At 33.6% G+C, this 17,570-nt stretch overlaps 3 protein-coding genes across 10 annotated transcripts; 1 reads left to right on the plus strand and 2 right to left on the minus strand.

The window, feature by feature from the left end:
- Positions 1 to 354: 354 nt before the first annotated feature.
- Positions 355 to 5,130, plus strand: LOC105331183 (uncharacterized). 2 transcript variants are annotated; one of them, XM_066084747.1, is made up of 5 exons: positions 355 to 510; positions 739 to 983; positions 1,141 to 1,407; positions 1,934 to 2,705; positions 2,980 to 5,130. In XM_066084747.1, exons 2-4 carry the CDS (start codon positions 746 to 748, stop codon positions 2,695 to 2,697), a joined length of 1,269 nt encoding a protein of 422 aa, XP_065940819.1. In that variant the 5' UTR covers positions 355 to 510; positions 739 to 745; the 3' UTR covers positions 2,698 to 2,705; positions 2,980 to 5,130. The 2 variants fall into 2 exon arrangements, with proteins under 2 accessions (XP_065940819.1, XP_011431572.3); XM_011433270.4 differs by having other exon boundaries at positions 1,934 to 5,130.
- Positions 3,203 to 9,572, minus strand: LOC105331184 (nuclear receptor ROR-beta). 4 transcript variants are annotated; one of them, XM_066084744.1, is made up of 8 exons: positions 9,435 to 9,561; positions 8,697 to 8,823; positions 6,655 to 6,849; positions 6,147 to 6,291; positions 5,513 to 6,024; positions 4,944 to 5,172; positions 4,149 to 4,373; positions 3,203 to 3,577 (listed from the first exon to the last, which is right to left on the minus strand). In XM_066084744.1, exons 2-8 carry the CDS (start codon positions 8,787 to 8,789, stop codon positions 3,330 to 3,332), a joined length of 1,647 nt encoding a protein of 548 aa, XP_065940816.1. In that variant the 5' UTR covers positions 8,790 to 8,823; positions 9,435 to 9,561; the 3' UTR covers positions 3,203 to 3,329. The 4 variants fall into 4 exon arrangements, with proteins under 4 accessions (XP_065940816.1, XP_011431574.3, XP_065940817.1 ...); XM_011433272.3 differs by lacking the exon at positions 8,697 to 8,823 and having other exon boundaries at positions 9,435 to 9,572; XM_066084745.1 differs by lacking the exon at positions 8,697 to 8,823 and having other exon boundaries at positions 6,655 to 6,921; positions 9,435 to 9,566.
- Positions 9,573 to 12,094: 2,522 nt separating this feature from the next.
- On the minus strand, positions 12,095 to 13,231 carry LOC105344031 (uncharacterized). Of its 4 annotated transcripts, none has more exons than XM_066084688.1 (5): positions 13,065 to 13,231; positions 12,784 to 12,876; positions 12,556 to 12,697; positions 12,384 to 12,482; positions 12,095 to 12,245 (listed from the first exon to the last, which is right to left on the minus strand). In XM_066084688.1, the coding sequence occupies exons 1-5, from the start codon at positions 13,175 to 13,177 to the stop codon at positions 12,222 to 12,224; spliced, it is 471 nt and encodes a 156-aa protein (XP_065940760.1). In that variant the 5' UTR covers positions 13,178 to 13,231; the 3' UTR covers positions 12,095 to 12,221. The 4 variants fall into 4 exon arrangements, 3 of the variants coding, with proteins under 3 accessions (XP_065940760.1, XP_065940759.1, XP_011449906.3); XM_066084687.1 differs by having other exon boundaries at positions 12,384 to 12,473; positions 12,784 to 12,921; positions 13,065 to 13,228; XM_011451604.4 differs by having other exon boundaries at positions 12,784 to 12,921; positions 13,065 to 13,227.
- Between the last annotated feature and the right edge of the window lie 4,339 nt (positions 13,232 to 17,570).

Raw genomic sequence — 17,570 nt, forward strand, 5'->3', positions numbered from 1 at the left:
TAATACTGTTGTTTTTATATAAAAGTATTTGGCCATAGATGACAAATAAAATGCAAAACGAAATACTAATAAGATATAAGCATATAAGAAATATTTTTTTATTGGTGTTTGGTTGTTTTTTGACAAGTGATAATTCTGGCATTGATTTTCAAAATGTTTAAAAGAATTTATCGCCTCAGTAACGTACGGAAAACAACCTTGAAGCTTGTTAAATTGTTAGTGATACTTAAAAATAATATTTGAAGAAGGGATTTAAAAATGTAGTTCAATCTGATTGAAATCAGATCTTTGATCCGCTCCGACAAATTCTGATGTCGCTACACAAAGTTGTTCAGCGACTATCAGAATTTTGGAGTGTTACACAGATCTGATTTTAATCAGATTGAAATGTAGTTCAAAATGACATTACAGAATACTACTTTTGTTATGGAGTCGCGAGCATTAGGCATTTAAATACCCTCGGCCATCGAACGCCATGTTTGAGCTCTAACCACGTCTACATGACAACAGGTATGTTAATCAAAATGCGTGAAATATATTTCAACAATAAACTATATATTATATTGTGAACGGAATTAATCTATTAACAAATTTAATCCAAAAAAAAAAAAAAACTGAAATGATTTATACTTGTTGCATGTACAATTTAAATGTATGATTATAAGTGGTTATTTCTGACATGTCAATTCATGTTGATATATAAAACATTGGATATTGATTATCTTTATTTCACAACAGCATCATTATGGCAGAACCAGAAAAACCCAGAAAGCACGATGTGATGATAAGTTACAACTGGGATAACAAAGAAACCGTTCTGAAAATACGGGAAAAGTTACGGAAAAATGGCATTTCCTGTTGGATAGACGTGGAGAACATGTCGGGATCGACCCTGGAAGCGATGAGCGCGGCGGTGGAGAACTGTACGATATTCCTGATGTGTTATTCCGGGAAATACTCGGAGAGTAACAATTGTCAGGCAGGTAAAGTTGATAAGGGGGGGGGGGGGGGGGGGGGTTAGACTGCTCTCTCTCTCTCTCTCACTCTCTCTCTCTCTCTGACATTGTTCTCAATATGTGACATATCCATGCACTTATTTAGTAATAATGTTATTAACAAACTTTTTTGGGGTATTTTTAGAAGCGGAATATGCCAAACAGAAAGACAAGATTATAATACCATGTAAAATGGAGCGAGGATATGAAGCCTGCGGGTGGTTGGGCTTTCTTTTAGGCAGCAAACTTTTCTTTGAGTTTTCCGGAAAGTATCCGTTCGAGAACAAAATGAATGACTTGTTACGCGAGATCAAAGTTCGTCTTAATATGGAAACAGATGACAAACTTGCTACAGAAGTACAAAAGTCTCTACGAACTGAGGATCGTCCAATTGCGAAGAACGAAGGAGCGGGTAAGTTATAATTCAGATCTTACGAAGCTTTAGCAACAGTGTTCAGTTTGTAGACAATTACAAATCATGTATAATTGATGGGTTTTCTTAGATTATCATTGTCCATTCAAAGATTAAATGTGATATATTTTTAATACGGTTGTGTTTATCAGTTTTTTTATATTCATAAAATTGTTGATAAATACGCTTACTATCAGAACACTTTGAAAATACATGTAAATGACGTCCTGCGTATATAAATGCTATATGAGAGAAAGACAGTGGGTTTCTTACAATATCTCTCTTTGGCTCGATGAGTCTTTACGATATTTCCTTTGTTTGTTGCTTAATACTTTAAATAACCAATACTCAGTCCCATAAATTTTTTTCATTACAATAATTATAAATTCACACACTGCTTACAAATTCAGAAAGAGTTTTTGACCATATTCACATTGATCAAGAAACCTTTTCATTTTATGAAAAAAGTCGAATCCATTAGATATTATATAGTCAAGCTGAACATGTTTTTTTTTCTTTACTCTAGATATTTCCAGAATTGTGAAGGAATTTCAGGTACATGACGTAGAAGGTGCCCGACATATTGCTCACTCTCCGCCAGACAAGTTTTGGATTGGATACGAAAAGAGTATTGCATTAATTGACAGCGAAGGAAACAAGCTCAGTGAAATTCAGAGATACCGGTTTACTTTCGGGGCACATTCTGTCACAAAGGAGGGACATCTAGTATACTTGAGTGGCGTCTCGGTGAAGCGGTACCTCAGTGAATCGAGCTCAGAGAATTTCATCACGGGTACGAACGTTGATGGCTGGAAGGCACGAAGCATATATGCCAGTCATCGGACTGGTGACGTCATCGTTGGACTTCAAAACGAAGGAAAGGGTATTGGGAAGTTGGCTGTATACGACAATAAAGGGACATACAAGCAGACAATAGAAAATGACGCTAATGAGAAACCGTTGTACACGTGGCCACGATACGTCACAGATAATATAAACGGGGACATCGTGACGTCAGATTGGTATGGCGGAATTGTAGCGACGGACCAAGCTGGGACTCACCGCTTCACGTACAATCTTTCTATACCCCGGGCGGTTGTGACTGATTCTAATGGCCGTATATTTGGTTGCAATAACACCCCGAAAATTCATGTGCTTGACCAGAATGGCAAGTTTCTGATGAACATCCTCACGGGCTCAAAAGATGTCTTCAGTCTGTACATCCATCAAGACACAGAACTCTATGCTGGATATGACTCAGCCAAGAAGGTTGTGGTCTATAAACTGTAAACATACGTGTACGTTTAATTGAATTCCAAATGGAATTTACATTATTTCATAGCAGAGAAACAAAATTTTATATTGTACATACTTTTGGTCAATCTAACATAACGCTGCTGTAAATTCAGCTGCATTCACCGCAAAAACTTGTGGCAAGTAAACTCAATATTTATAAAGCATACCAGAATACCTAATAAGTATATATAGCTGGAACACATATGCATGTATCCCACAGCTGATTGGTGGTATTGTGTACCTGTATTTAACAATCTATTGCTCTTGTCTCTGCAGGGTTTGAACCTAAGTCCTCCGGAGGCTGAAGGGTCAACAAATCATTCATGCGATCTACTTTAGATATTATTTTTTTAACTAAAGGATGGTCCCACTACTAGTCTGAGCCATATGTAATAGTTAAATCATTTAACTAAAACTTGCACATCATGCGTACGTCAAAAAAATTGTAAATCGAATTGGGTAAATCCATAAGTATAATCAGACGAAAGTGATCAAGATGTTTAAAAAATCAAAAACAAATTTATATCAATAAAATGCAATAACAGTTTATAACAATTTAACTATTATCTTATTGATTCATTTGTTGTAAGAATTAACATATATCGCAGCATTTTGACAATCGGAGACTATTCGTCAAACAAAAATTGTAGCATTTCCGGAATGACTTTCGTTAGCAGTTTGTCTTTGCACAAGGTTTTGTAAAGTTGGAGATATTCCTCTCCCAGCGCCCTCAAACGGACAAATAGATCCATAATTTTGGCCAGTCGTCTTCCGCCAGTTTGTCCGTGGGTTTCCTTCAAGAGATTTTCCAGCGAGTCAATCAACTTCGTCTGAATTTCCTCCACTTTGTCGGGTTCTTCCAGGGAACACCTATCTGTTTAAACAAAGAAATGACGCAAACCAATAACATGTACATTTTAGGTAGCATCCACATCAAAGTTATAATATTTATCAATTTAAAGCACACAGAAAATCAATAAATAACGTTTCCTTTTCGGGATTTCTAGTCAACCTTGTTGTCAATGGTTCATCCCGAAAAGTAACGATAGTGTTCTTGTATGCAAATTCATTTATGTAGTGTAACTTTTTTTTTCAACTATTTGTATTGTCAAACTCGATTAGTATTTACGCCATTCAGAGATATTAAGCTTTAAAAACAACATCAGTGTAGCAAACTCATAAAAATTATCCATATTTAGTCATATAATATTAAGGTATTTTCTGTTACTTTGACTATTCAAACTAGAAATACTAGTTCTGCACAACATTTTATAAATTTTGTCCAACTTGACTTCGTATTTTGTATGTTGTTAACAGTATTACAATACTAGCATCATACGAGATAGGTATTTTTTACTCCCTGCCATGTTGTTTTGGACGTACTGAGTTAATATAAACATGGAACTACTTCTGTCTAATCTATTATAGATAATCTGTAAAATTACCTCGGAATGTAAGAGAGATGGCGAGCACCAAAGCATGCTCCTCTTGAGAAAAATCGCACTCCTTGACCCTCCTGGCAAACTCGAACCATCCCCTGAACACCTCGACAGGTGTGTAAGGACAGATCTCGGACCTGTGGAAACTCTGGCCCGTGTAACTTATCATCATTTCTCGCTCAGAGTCCAGGGCCCGGTACTGAAGGATGGCGAAAAACTCGAACCGGGAGGCTGAAAATCCGAAATGAAACAAGATTTGAAAAAAAATGCTTTATGATGTGTCAAAGTCAGATCGCTATACAGTATATACATCTAACGAAATAACGGCGGTCTACATAACTTTCACTTTGTCCTAATTAATGAGTTTTTGTATATATACAAATAGCACGGACTAGAATTTCTAAAACGAATTTAACGTGGTATGGGACACTTCCATGTTGTGACGTATTGTTTATCGAAATAAACAATAAAATAAACTGTAATTATAGAAGAAGTTTCTTTCCCAATCTTGTCATCCAACAGCGTAGCGTAGTGGGTTAGATGGTTTACTACGAATCAGTAAGTCATGAGTTCGAATTCCCGGGGGGTTCTACAATTTTTACATCTCTTTAAATGTTTATAAAAGATATTTTTTGGTTAATTATTGTAAAAGTTGAAAATTCTAAACCGGTGAAAGTATTTCAATTATAATGTACTTTAATCCACATTAATATCGACAAATGTCCCATGTCACCTTAATGTCATATATGGACACAAAAAAGTTGCATTAAAATACACCTACAATTGTGTTATCTGCGATACCTTTTAAAAGCGTGGACTGGTCCTTTGGACTTAAGGTTTTGAAGTTTGGAATTCCGTGTGTAAATTGCACATACTCCTTTACAATCTGGACCATATCACGCCGTCCGTCCTGCAGTAGTTTCATCCGCCCATCTACGTCCACCTGTGTTTTCTCGTAGATTTCGTTGTATTCATCCGCCGGCAGAAATTCCAGGTTTCCAAAGAGTTTTGTCTTTTCTACGTATTTTTTCTAATTGAAATATTTAGGTTACATTTACATGTAGTTTAATTTGAAACAATGTAATAGTAGTAATGGTTTAGTTTTCAAGCAGAATAAAATTGTTTCATGTTCTTTTTTTGTATTCAATTCAAAAATGAGAAATATACCGAGTACTATAGAAATAATATGTATGGTTGTTTATCACTGTATTTACTGGAAATAACTTCATTTTACTTCAATTAAACCTGATTTGTCTAATTTATAAAAATCAATCAAACTGCTTACATTACAGTTCAGTGCAATACCGTCTGGTTAAAATTACAGTTTCCTTTACTTATTTAGAACATAAAGAGCTAATGCTGTCACTTACATAACCCTCCTCAAACAGTTTTTCCAATTCCTGGTCATTCAGAGACCTTTCAAAAGGTTGCAGCGCCCTGTAACCCTTCATCAAGTTCTCTCTAAGCGTATGCGCTTCCGACTGATTTGATTGGGAGTGGGGAGCACATAGCGATGACTTTGTGATTGTACTTTGATTCACAGCCTGTTTGGTGAGGATCTCTTCTGATATATCAAGAATACAAGCATGGTTATTAGGTGAATCAATGATACTTCCGGGGGAACCGGAAGTTAATGAGTTAGAACACGACACGGATGACGAACAGGATGGGACTTCATCCTTCCGGTAAACATCGGGCGAAAAATTCATTGAAGAGTCTGGAGGTGAGAGGGAATCTGAAAGAACCGAAAGTCTGCCGTTCGGATCTGACGTCACACTGTTTTGACACTGATTCTGTTGTAAAATGCCGTTTTTGTGTAATTTTTTCACCTCCATTATCACGTTCGTCCGCTCTGCGACTGTGTACCGCCCCTGTCGAATTCCTGAAAGTGCAAACAACGTCATTTCAATTTAATACATGAAACTGACCAGAACAACAACAGGACATTCATTGAATGAAATAATTCAAAAATAATTCCTATTGGTTTCCGCATTTTGGCATTACCTTCTTTGGACATCCCGAGCTCTTGGCATTTTTTGAGACGACATGCGGAGCAATTTAACCCTTTCTGTTGTTCATCTATAATGCAGTTTCCACCTTTGTCACACTTATATGGAGAAGTTCGCTGGAGACATCGGCGAAAAAATGCCTGTAGTAACCGCAAAAATTATTAAAAAGAAACTCTTAGTAAACTATTTTTGTGCATTTTAAATAATTATTATTCATGTTAAACTGAATAAATGTTTACGTTATTGCAACAGCATTACAGCAATAATCACATATTTTTTATATTTATTATAGTAATCAACGTACTGTATACTTGCTTCAGAGAGCTTCAAAAACATGAGGGAGTTTATACAATATAAGCTTCTTTATCCGTATCAAAATATTTATTCAACAGAAAAAAAATTCGCATGCTAAAATGCATATTTGTATTTTCAATTTTGCTTACATGTAGCTTAATATTTGATATACAAAAAAGTAACCAACACTCAGACAAACGAAAATTCACCTTGCAGGCTTCACAGCTGTAGACTCCGAAGTGTATCCCGGAGGCTCTCTTTCCACAGATCCGGCAAAACGGAAGCTCCAGGGGCTCGGAGGATGGCACATACTTCTCCCGTTTTCGGTTCCGTCTATTAACTTTCTCCCGACTCTTATTCTCCATTGGTGCTTTCTCTGCATTGACTACATCCATAGTTTTTCCCTGTTTTTATAATCAAAAGTTGGAGATGAGAATATTTACAAAATGCCTTGAATACACGTTGAATAGTACCATCTGTCAGAAAGAAAATGGTGTCTTTCATATTTATGTAACTGTTGTGTTCGATTTCTTTAGACGAATTAATGCTATACAACACTATCGGCACGATCCGCGTGCTGCGGTTATACATTTTCTTAATTCTAAGAAATGTCATATGTAAATCATTCTTACAGGCTTCCTAATAAGAAGAAATACATGCGCAGAAGACTTTATTGTACACGGTTAAGACCTGGCGAGTTTCAGGACCCCCCCCCCCTTCTTTTATCAGGAAATTGAACTTTTATGCATGTATGACGGCAAACGCTACTGTTTGACAACGCATACCATTGTGTTGGCAGTGACGTCAACTAAGTAAAATAATCCAATCAAAGGAGAAGGCAAAATTACCAATTGTTAAATTCACAATATACGATTGAATAAGTAATGGATAAATAACGAGATGGTGTTGAATAGTTTAGAGAAAACATTCCCTCCGAGGGCCGAAGGCCCGAGGAGGGGATGTTTTCTCTAAACTATTCAACACTATCGAGTTATTTATCTTACTTAAAAAAATTCCCCCATTTGAGCCTCTAAGAAGCTTTGAACCATTCATATATCCAACTGTGATGACATACAAAAGTATAATTCCAGCAATACAATACACAATATCCTAACCAAACACACCTTTTTAATCATGGACGAGTGAACAGGTGCGCATGTTATAGAAAACCATACCGCTGTACTGAGCAGACATAGATTTAGAAGATGAATTTTTTAACGCAAAGTACACACTTGTACAATGTTTATAGAGATCCACAGTTCCTGGAAAGACATGCATGGATACCGTTTGAATGAATGATATTTTAAACTTGCAAGGAGAAAGGAAAAATCAGAATTTTGACGTCAATTAACAGACAATGATTTATCTAAAAAAAAATGATAGGAGTCTTATGAAGTCATAGTGCGACAATATTTCCTATATTGTTAAACTAATTAGAAGGAGTGATATGGTTCAAGGTTCAAAGAGGAAGTCTAAAAGTTTATGAAAGTGATTTATATGTGATCCCGAATCTATCAAAATTAAGAAAAGGAGATATTTCTGCAAAAAATTTATTCGTGGCTTATCGGATATACATTTATGGATGACAAAATTCTGTTTTATAAATTTGGATTTATGTTGGAAATACACGTTTCAACATTTTTTCAGTTTTCTTTGTTTAATGCCCAGTTGGATATTTGAATATCCAACTGATTGACGGTTGGATATTAAAAATATCCAACTCCTATCAGTTGGATATTTATATATCCAACACCTGCTGGTTGAATAGTGAAAATAAACGTTGACTAAATACAATGGGTGACGTCATAGAAGTTTTTTAATTAACCATAAATCATTCGTCAAACGTGTAAAACTGCATTTATGTTGTCAAAATTCATACCCTTATTCTTTGTATACATGTAGCTCGACAAGTATATACGTTACATATTTATATATTGCACTAATACACATGCAGGCTGCAAACATATACCTGCTGCGCGTACCCTATTAGCTAACTCGACTTACCTTATTACCGCCACGTTCAACATAAACACATAATTTTACTGATCGCATTACAATACCCCCCTCCCCCCAAAAAATAATAATGATTTAAAATGTAATAAAAAAAATAGATAAACAAATAATTTCTTTTTAAAAGTCATCGTGCATACAAAATTATAAAATCTGCGATATAAATAATATTTAGTACTTCATAAAACATATGTTAAAAAAATATATATATACCAAATCAATTGATTAATCATCTACTTACGTAAATACAACAATTATAAAACATAAGTGGTGTAATTTTTAACCTATAAATGACGTGGATTTCATTGAGCTTCTTGTCCGTGTAGTTGTGCATTGACACCGAGTGTTAGATCTATTTTTCACCGACCCTCATAACTTCTTCGTGACTATTAAAATCTATCTAGTTATATTTTTTTTCATCAAATTCATACTGAATGTATTCGCACTTAAGCAAAACAAGACTTATCGCCTGTATATCAGGTGCGATTGAGCAATAAACCAATTGTGAAATAAGCGTTAATGGTGATTTGGAAATGCGTTTTTACTGAAGAAGAACTGAGATGTATTACATGATGAATATAACATGCATGTATACCAAAACTTTTAACAGTAAATAGAGAGAAAAAAAGAATATAAAACGCCTTGGTGCATTGTTTATGCCTGAGTGACAATCCTTTGATCCGCCATTGGTCTATCTGTGCTCTACAAATAGGTCAAAATTTGGAACGACCTAATTGTACTTGTAGATAGTGACAACAATGACATATATTTAAAGTTAAGGATTGTAAATCATATAAATGAATTAAAAAATTGCAAATTACAGTTTAATTATCAATTTGGTGTTACGTATTCATCCTGATTTTATCTGTTTATAACGAAACTGACGTAGCTGACAGTGAACCAGTTCAAGATCACTGGCACAAACGATCAATCTCTTTTTAATAAATTGAATATTAGATAATTTACAACAAATCTTTACCTTAACATATTATGTGTTGAATCTTTACAACGGTTTTACATGCGAGCAGGCCCTGGTCACTCTTTGGTTATCTTGCGAAGGTAAACACATTCTACCATCATAGGTACGAGTTAACAAATGTGATGTGTGTGATTTGACTATTTGACGGGAAAGAGAAATGGGTGGTCGCTTCTTCTTTCTCTCTTTCTTTTTTTATTTAAATACGTGTACATCAGGTTGAGAAGCATAGTCAATATATATGATCGTAGACACAAATATAGTTCAATCAAAAATACACTTCTTCTATTCAAAGAAGATGGGGGAATAAGATGGCACAAAAGCAAATTGTCTAACTATAGTCAGTTTTTAATATATTTAACAAAAAATAAGAAAAAAAAATATTGCCGGAAATTTTGGTGGAATCGAACCCGTAACATAAAAACCCTAGATATATAAGGTTAGCTTAACCAGGTACCCTAACCACTGAGCCATTTCAGACACAACAAAGTGGGCTGTTTAAATATTATATATGACTTTGGCCACGAATTGCTATACCAGACGTGTATCATTTTTTTTCAAAACGTTCAATTGTTGGGATACAAAATGATATTTTTTATGTATAGTGGGTCATCTCTCCACGTTTTTGTTGATTGAAATCGGTTTGTTTTCCAACAGACCTTAATTAGACTATGAGAAAACATATACACCTGTTTGAGTCAACATATTCCAAGTATTGAACATACCTATAGGTTAAAAATCAATGATTTGTTAAATATATATTGTTTCAAATGATTTAAAATACAGTATAGAAGAATCCTTTTCGAAAATACGGGGTTAAATCAATTACTAGATTTGTCAGATACAGATGCACTAATTGTTCTTATTTCAAATTATCATCGACAGGTTGCCAAATACATATATCATTCTTTTACACGTAGACAATCTTTATTGTTCAGAAAATACTAGTAAACATACACTGTATTATATAAACTATGCAAACTCAAGGTTCTGAAGAAAGTTTTATACTCATACAGTGTGTATTTTCAATCAAATCTTTGTTTACCGCTTGATGCTGTGTTATTTTCTTTTCTTTTTTCATGTATTATATGTTCAAAGTGGCATTATAGGCCCGACGGGCCGGGTGTTTAAATATATGCTGACTGTTGTTAATATTACACTTGGAAATGTATACACATGTCACTAATATGTTTTACGGTGTGACCGTTGGGGCGAGCGCAGAAGGAACCACACATCTGTCATCATTGTTAAATGCAACCCGTGGACTTGCCCTAACAAAAAAAACTTGGGCTTTGTTTGAAAACTTTTAACAGTTAAAGTTATTAAAGTTTTATTCCAATGGTCCCGTCCTAGGCTTATACACTTAAACAAACTTCAAATGAATATACTGAAAATGTAAACAAAATTATGCATATACCTATATTTATATATATATGCTGTAACCTTATTGACAAAACTTGATAATTCTGTTCTACTTTTGTTATAACCGGTTTTGTCAATTTTATCTTTTTTTTCCCTCTTTTTTTTCTTTTGTTCACTTTGCTACACAAAAAAATCATGTATTCTTAATTGTATCATTTAACTCCACAATTCTTGTATTTTATACATATGACTACCTTGTACCTAGTGGAGAAGGCTTAAATAGGCTTTGCCTGCTGCCCAATCCTATTATGTAAATATTATTTTGCATAATAAAATATGTTCAAATCAAACTTCAAATGAGCATTAATAAAATGTTAAACAGACTTATTAAAATATTTAGATAAACACAAAGCCGTTTGGTTTTTTGTTAATGTAAATACAATTATGGTTTATCATCCCTTAAATTTACCTTTTAATAATGATCATTAAAATCAGTAAACAATAAATTGTGTGTCTGTGTTATTTCTCATTTTGTTCCTTGTTGTTATCAGTGTTTTAATTATTTTCCTCTGTGACCTCAATTTTGTCTTTAATCTTTTTAATTTTTGTACGCTATATAAGCGTTGTAGACATGTGCCCTCACCCTTTTTTAGTGTGTTATCCAATATTATTTAAAGGTTTGACCACATATGCAACTATAACAAATACATGTAGATATTTTAACAGTTTAATTTATTTCTTTTGTTTACTCATTACAAAATGACGTGGCCTCACGTAGATCTAATAATGATTGGACTTTTTTTTTCTCTTTTTTAATAATTTTTTGTCACCTACCTAATGTATGCATAATTATATGTTTGGATCAATATGACAGTAAATTTAGCATGGAACTTGCATGCGTATTAACTGAGCAAAATTTTTTTCAAAACAAAACTAATCGGCCAAAGAGTCACCGTTAACATTGAAACTGAGTACTTTCTACACGTTACATCCAGTACAGATGCTTGATCCACCTCTAAATTTATCGCTGGAATATATATAGTCTCGTTCAACCAGACGCTCGGCTGTCTCCGTAAAACTCCGACGAGCAATGTACTTTATGGGGAATCTTCTCATCATTGCATCGATGGCTTTAAACATGTCTGGTCGAAGACTTGTATACATCAGCATCTGTATTATAACATAATAGTATCGTTTATGTCGTGTTAACTCTTGTTTTTAAATATGGGTTGAAAACTTTCATAGATAAAGTTCAACAATATTCTTTTATATGAAATGAATAAAAAAATATTACATCTGTATGTAAAACAAAAACTTTAATGATTTCAATAAAAAGAAAACTGTCCAGCAGTCTCATATGGAAACAAATTTTCACTTTCAGCTTCCAATTGATCAAATATCCTTGGTGGATTTAAAACTGTCCAGCAGTCAATCCATTTTCATTAATAAACACTGAAAATAAAATAATAAACCACAAAGCATCTTGTTCTAAAACACACGATAGCAAATGTTAACTATTAAAAACAATTACAATTTGAGAAATGATATAGTGATAATTAAGATTTATCATGCACTTAACAATTAACATACCTTCCTTTCATCTCCTATTATATCCTCTAGTGTAAAGGCTCTTTTCAATGACATTGCCTGAATCCGGTCTGTAAGTTCTTTAACTTGTAGCTTTAGATTCTAAATAAATGAATTAAAGTAAGACGCAGAAAATTTACAATAATAATTTAATAATCCATTTAAAAAAACAAACCTTGTGTTCCTCAATCATTCGCTCAAATGTAAGTTGGTAGGAATGGTCATGAGAATGTGGTGGGAGCTGAGGGGCGCAGTCATTGACATCCAAGGTGCTCACACACATCTCCTGGGGGGCTGCCTCTGCTTTTACGGTTCTCCTTTTAAAACACGGGGATATTCCGAATATTTTTTCAATAATTTAATTTCAAAACTATAATACAAAAGTATTTAAAACCAAATTTACCTCGATATTTTATTTGGATCCTCGAAATCAAAAACGGAGCTCCATGAGAAAATGGTAGGTCCATTGTCTTTCACTCCGTCCTTGAAATGACAACTACAAATGCGGTCAGATGAAGCATTTATAGATCTGTCCTTCCGCCTAAAATGTATGTATGATCGATAAAAAATGAACAGAAAACACACAAATATGTACAAATATAGGCATAATTGGAATTTGCATTTACCCCCCCCCCCCCCCCTTTCGTATATATGCTGCTTGGAATGCAAATAAAGGGATCTTACCTACAGAGTTTTTCCCATCTTCTCGCCAACGTTGTATTTGTTGGAAACCGGAACATTTTGCATGTTCGTTTTAACCCTTGATGGTTACAGTTGAAAACGAAGCATATAGTCATTCTGTATACAGTAGTGTTTACGTTTGCTTGTCTCCGGAAGTTAAACACCGGAAGTAGGGTTGCGCGAGACTGTGTTAGCCCGAGATCACTGTGACGTCATACTTAACTTTTGCGCTCGACAGTTTTCGTAAATTGTCGGACAAATTCGGGGAAGGAAATGACGTCATATGTCAGCAAACATTTTACGTAAGCATATGTGTTGTTTACTTTAATGTTTTTAAAAGGATTTTCTATTGTTAAATGAAAATGATGTATGCGATTTACAGGTAAGAATTTTCCGTAGAAACTCTTCCTGTTCCACCATGTTGCTATGCACCGCAAAGGATCACTGGGATAGTAGAACGTTTTCACGTGGCCTCATAAAGATTTCTTTGAACGCAGATTTCAACTCGAATTTCCTCCGCTCGTACACGCCTCGCTGCGCTCGCTATAAATAAATAAACTACTTACTTACTTACTATATATATTTTACATGATAAGGATGGTGAAGTTTTCGAGATTTCTCAATGATTAAGTTTTTTTCCTGAATAAAATATGTCAAATATAGGTACATGTACATAGAATAGATCAAAAAGTGTTTTAAACACCCCCCCCCCCCCCAAAAAAAAAAAGACAAACAAAACAAACAAAACAAACAAACAAACAAACAACAACAACAACAAACAAACAAAACCCTGGGGGCTTCGCCACTGACTTGTTCACTTGTTCAAATGTACTCAAAATTGTTAATTAATGTTTTATTAAAAGTTAATTTTCCCAGTTTATTAGAAGTTTAATTCGAAACACTTTGAATAAATTACAAATGTACAAAATTTTCTGCGAAGATAAAAAATCAATGTTATTTTTACACATATCATTACATGTATTTTACAGAAAGCAACTGTGAACTTTTTGAACATATCATCTATAAGCAAGGACGTATTTACTTTATATACTTAGCATATACGTCCCTATTAATTATAAGGAATTATAAAAAGCAATATAGCTGCATACATGTATGTATGACAAGAAAATCGAAGTGGGAAAAAAGGGATGCTGTTTATCAGTGACAAAAGACTATAGCCCCTTCCACCACCACCCACCCACCCCCCCCCCCCCCCTCCGGTTTTACCGGTAGGGTTCTAATAGGAACTTTTGACAAGTAAAAATGCTTCCAAATCGTAAATCCAGTTAAGAGGAGGCTGCGTGGGTGGTCAACAAATTATCCATCAGATCTATACTTTAAAATTTTTGAGATGATTGCTTTAGTCAAATTACTATGTAAATTAGAGAAGAAAACATACAAATATTTTAGCTAATTGAAATAGGACCCCCTACACCTTTATAGAGGGCTTTTCTTTAAATGAGATTGATATACATAATTTTAAAGCGGTATGTGGGACAACAGTTGATATCATTGTGTATAAAACAACATTATAATCAGAATGTTTTCACCGTATAGAATTTCCTTTTGCAATATTTCACTAAAAATATGTTTTAATAAAAAATTTTGGAAAGGTAAAAAGTATAAAAGCCCTAGCAGGATTCGAACATTTCATGACTTACAGCTTCGGTGTTAACGCTACTGAAGCTGTTGGGAAACAATTTAGGGATAGAAAAAAAATTATAAACCCTAAAATGACCACTGCACGACTATGTACATGTATATACAGCGCTGCTATAGATGCCATTTTAGGGATAATCTCATAAAGTTATCTCGCTTAGCTTGAATTAAAAATGCGGAAATATGTGAACATACATTGTATACATATTAAATAGAATAAGACCTACATGTACAGTGTACATAATCAGTTTTGATTATTCACATTAAGAGTTCGATGCTTGTTTGCATAATATGATTATTATAAATAATATAAATATTTTTGTTTGGCCGGGGGGGGGGGGCAATTTTCGGTAATTTTACTTTGTGCATGGGTTAATTAAAAAAAAATAAGTTTTAATTTTCCTCTAAATTCGCTCATGATCCCATCGCCAAAATACAATTATTTCATTATTTTTTTTTCCAACAAATTTTACTTGTGTCCCCAACCAATTAAATCTCGATACTGTATGGCAACCGTTGCAATAAACTTAAAGTATATCATTATCTTCAGAGATTGAGGTGGACAAAGAGAAGTGGACAGTCATTAGCCGTCATCCAATTCTGTTATATCATTTCTCATAAGAAGGGATAATCGGGGAAGGGCTAAATTATTGCTGCTACAAGTAACATAGTCATACTGTCGTCTTGGGCATACATACAACGTAACTTTTCAGGATTTAAATATATAGGTATCATAATCCTCGATTTAAAATGTTAAGATTGTTGAACTTAAGTCCTGAGTTCACTGAAAATTGTGTAACACTACCGAATACATCGGGAGGGGGGGGGGAGGGGTTGCGATTATCCAACTTTCGTTTTTTTGCCATCGTTTTTACATCGCAAAAATACAATTCGCAGATTTAATATCCATTATTGTTTGCTATCATATAGATAGTGCCTGTTTGGGAGGTTAAAAGTACATCCTCTGTTAAGCCTCCCAAACAGGCACTATTCATTTAAAAAGGTTCGTTCCTATGTTTTGGGGTAGCCATTTTGGGTCACCTCTGTTCTGGAAATTATGCATCATATATATTGATTCTACTCATAAATTCAAATTTTATATTGCCAGTTAAACTATCTTAAATAAAATAGTAAAGAAAAAATTACATATTACAGAGTTTAGTATGGGACTATATATTGCTGCGGAAGGTTTTTAAGAAGAAAATGAACATTTTTCATAACTCAGTTGTTTTAGAGTACCGTCACTTTAGCTTTCTTATTTTCAGTGCAAACAAAATTTTCAGATACTTTGTGCATTAGGATATCTTTATTTTGTTACGAAAAACATAATTTTACAATTTTTCAATATTTCTATCGACACATATTGGCAAATTTAACTTAATATTTCATAAAAGTCAAGGAAAAATGAATCCCAATTTTTGCCTAAAATCAGCTTATTTCATGCCATATCTCAAATTTTACATTATAGACCTGTTTCATTTTCTGAAGTTTTAAGATTTTTCTGACAAGTTTATCATAATTTGAGAAAAAGTTTGAGACTTTTAAATAATTTCAATACATGTTGAATTGGTAATGGATAAAATTAGCGTTTTATCAGTGCAAAAAGGTCAATATATCAATTAGGTGAAGAAATTGTAACATTTTTCTTTATGATAATTTTAGTTTTATTTATTTTAAATGGGATAGATTTGTATTTGATGCCAGGGTTCATTCCGATAATAAAATAAAGAAGGAAAAGCGATTTATGTGCAATCTGCACATTCAGTGCAGAAAGGTCATATTAAATACACCGTAGCGCCAAATGAAGCATACAAACCCCAAAATTTTGTTTTGAATTTTGGTTAAGCTATGTGTGTTGATTTTTAAGAAATACTTTAGAAAAAAAAATTTTGATCGCAATGACAATGACAATGAACTTTATTCTCATAACTGAATTTACAGTGTAGAGAAAAAACATATGTACAGTATGTACGAACTACAATATATATAATACATGAAAATCAATGATACAGGCATGATGAAGGGATAACAGATATAATTTAACCAAGAGAGCTAACTCTCTCAAATATAGTATCTAATAGTTTACAAATATTGGTAAGTTGGTTTATGTTTGTGACATTAAACATTTTTTCAAATTTTACAATATTTGGATTTGTTATGAAATATTTTGGTAAACATCTAACCCTTGAATTGGATATATATACATCAGTACATTTGAAAAGGTAGTGAAATGCATCCCCTATTTCATTGCAGGTACATAGTTTACAAATTCTGTTTTCTCTAGGAATATTAAACCATCTACCTATCTCAATAGGTAATTTAGCATTACCAGTTCTAAAGTTACAATATTTCTTACATAATTGTGTTGGCAAAGTCAATAAATACTTTTCAAAATCCAGTGACTTTTTAAAAATCCTATAATTTAAACCTTTTGGAGAACTATGTACCTCACTATACCATGATTGCTTAAATTGGACTAATAAAATATTGTATACTTTAGATTTTAACCAGGGTATGTTTATTGTGTTTTGATACCATATATATGTCAATCCACACTGATTTAAAGTTTTCTTAATGGCTTCGCACCATGGGTTATTAAAATTCTTCAATACATTAAAAAGTTTTGCTGACAATTTTGAGTTCTGGAAATTGACTAATTTACCCCAGAAGGATCCAACGTCATTAAGGATTAAGGAATCATTCTTTGATTGAGTATTATGAGGTGATAATTTTGGTCGGAGCGTGGTCAAATCCAAAACCCGCTAAATCATCAGACCGGAACCAAATTCGAACACATCCTTTAATTCATAAGACACAGCCATATATCAAATTTGAGTTGAATTTGTGCAA

The sequence above is a fragment of the Magallana gigas genome, chromosome 5 (genome assembly GCF_963853765.1).
Source record: "Magallana gigas chromosome 5, xbMagGiga1.1, whole genome shotgun sequence".
Classification (NCBI taxonomy): Eukaryota; Metazoa; Mollusca; class Bivalvia; order Ostreida; family Ostreidae; genus Magallana; species Magallana gigas.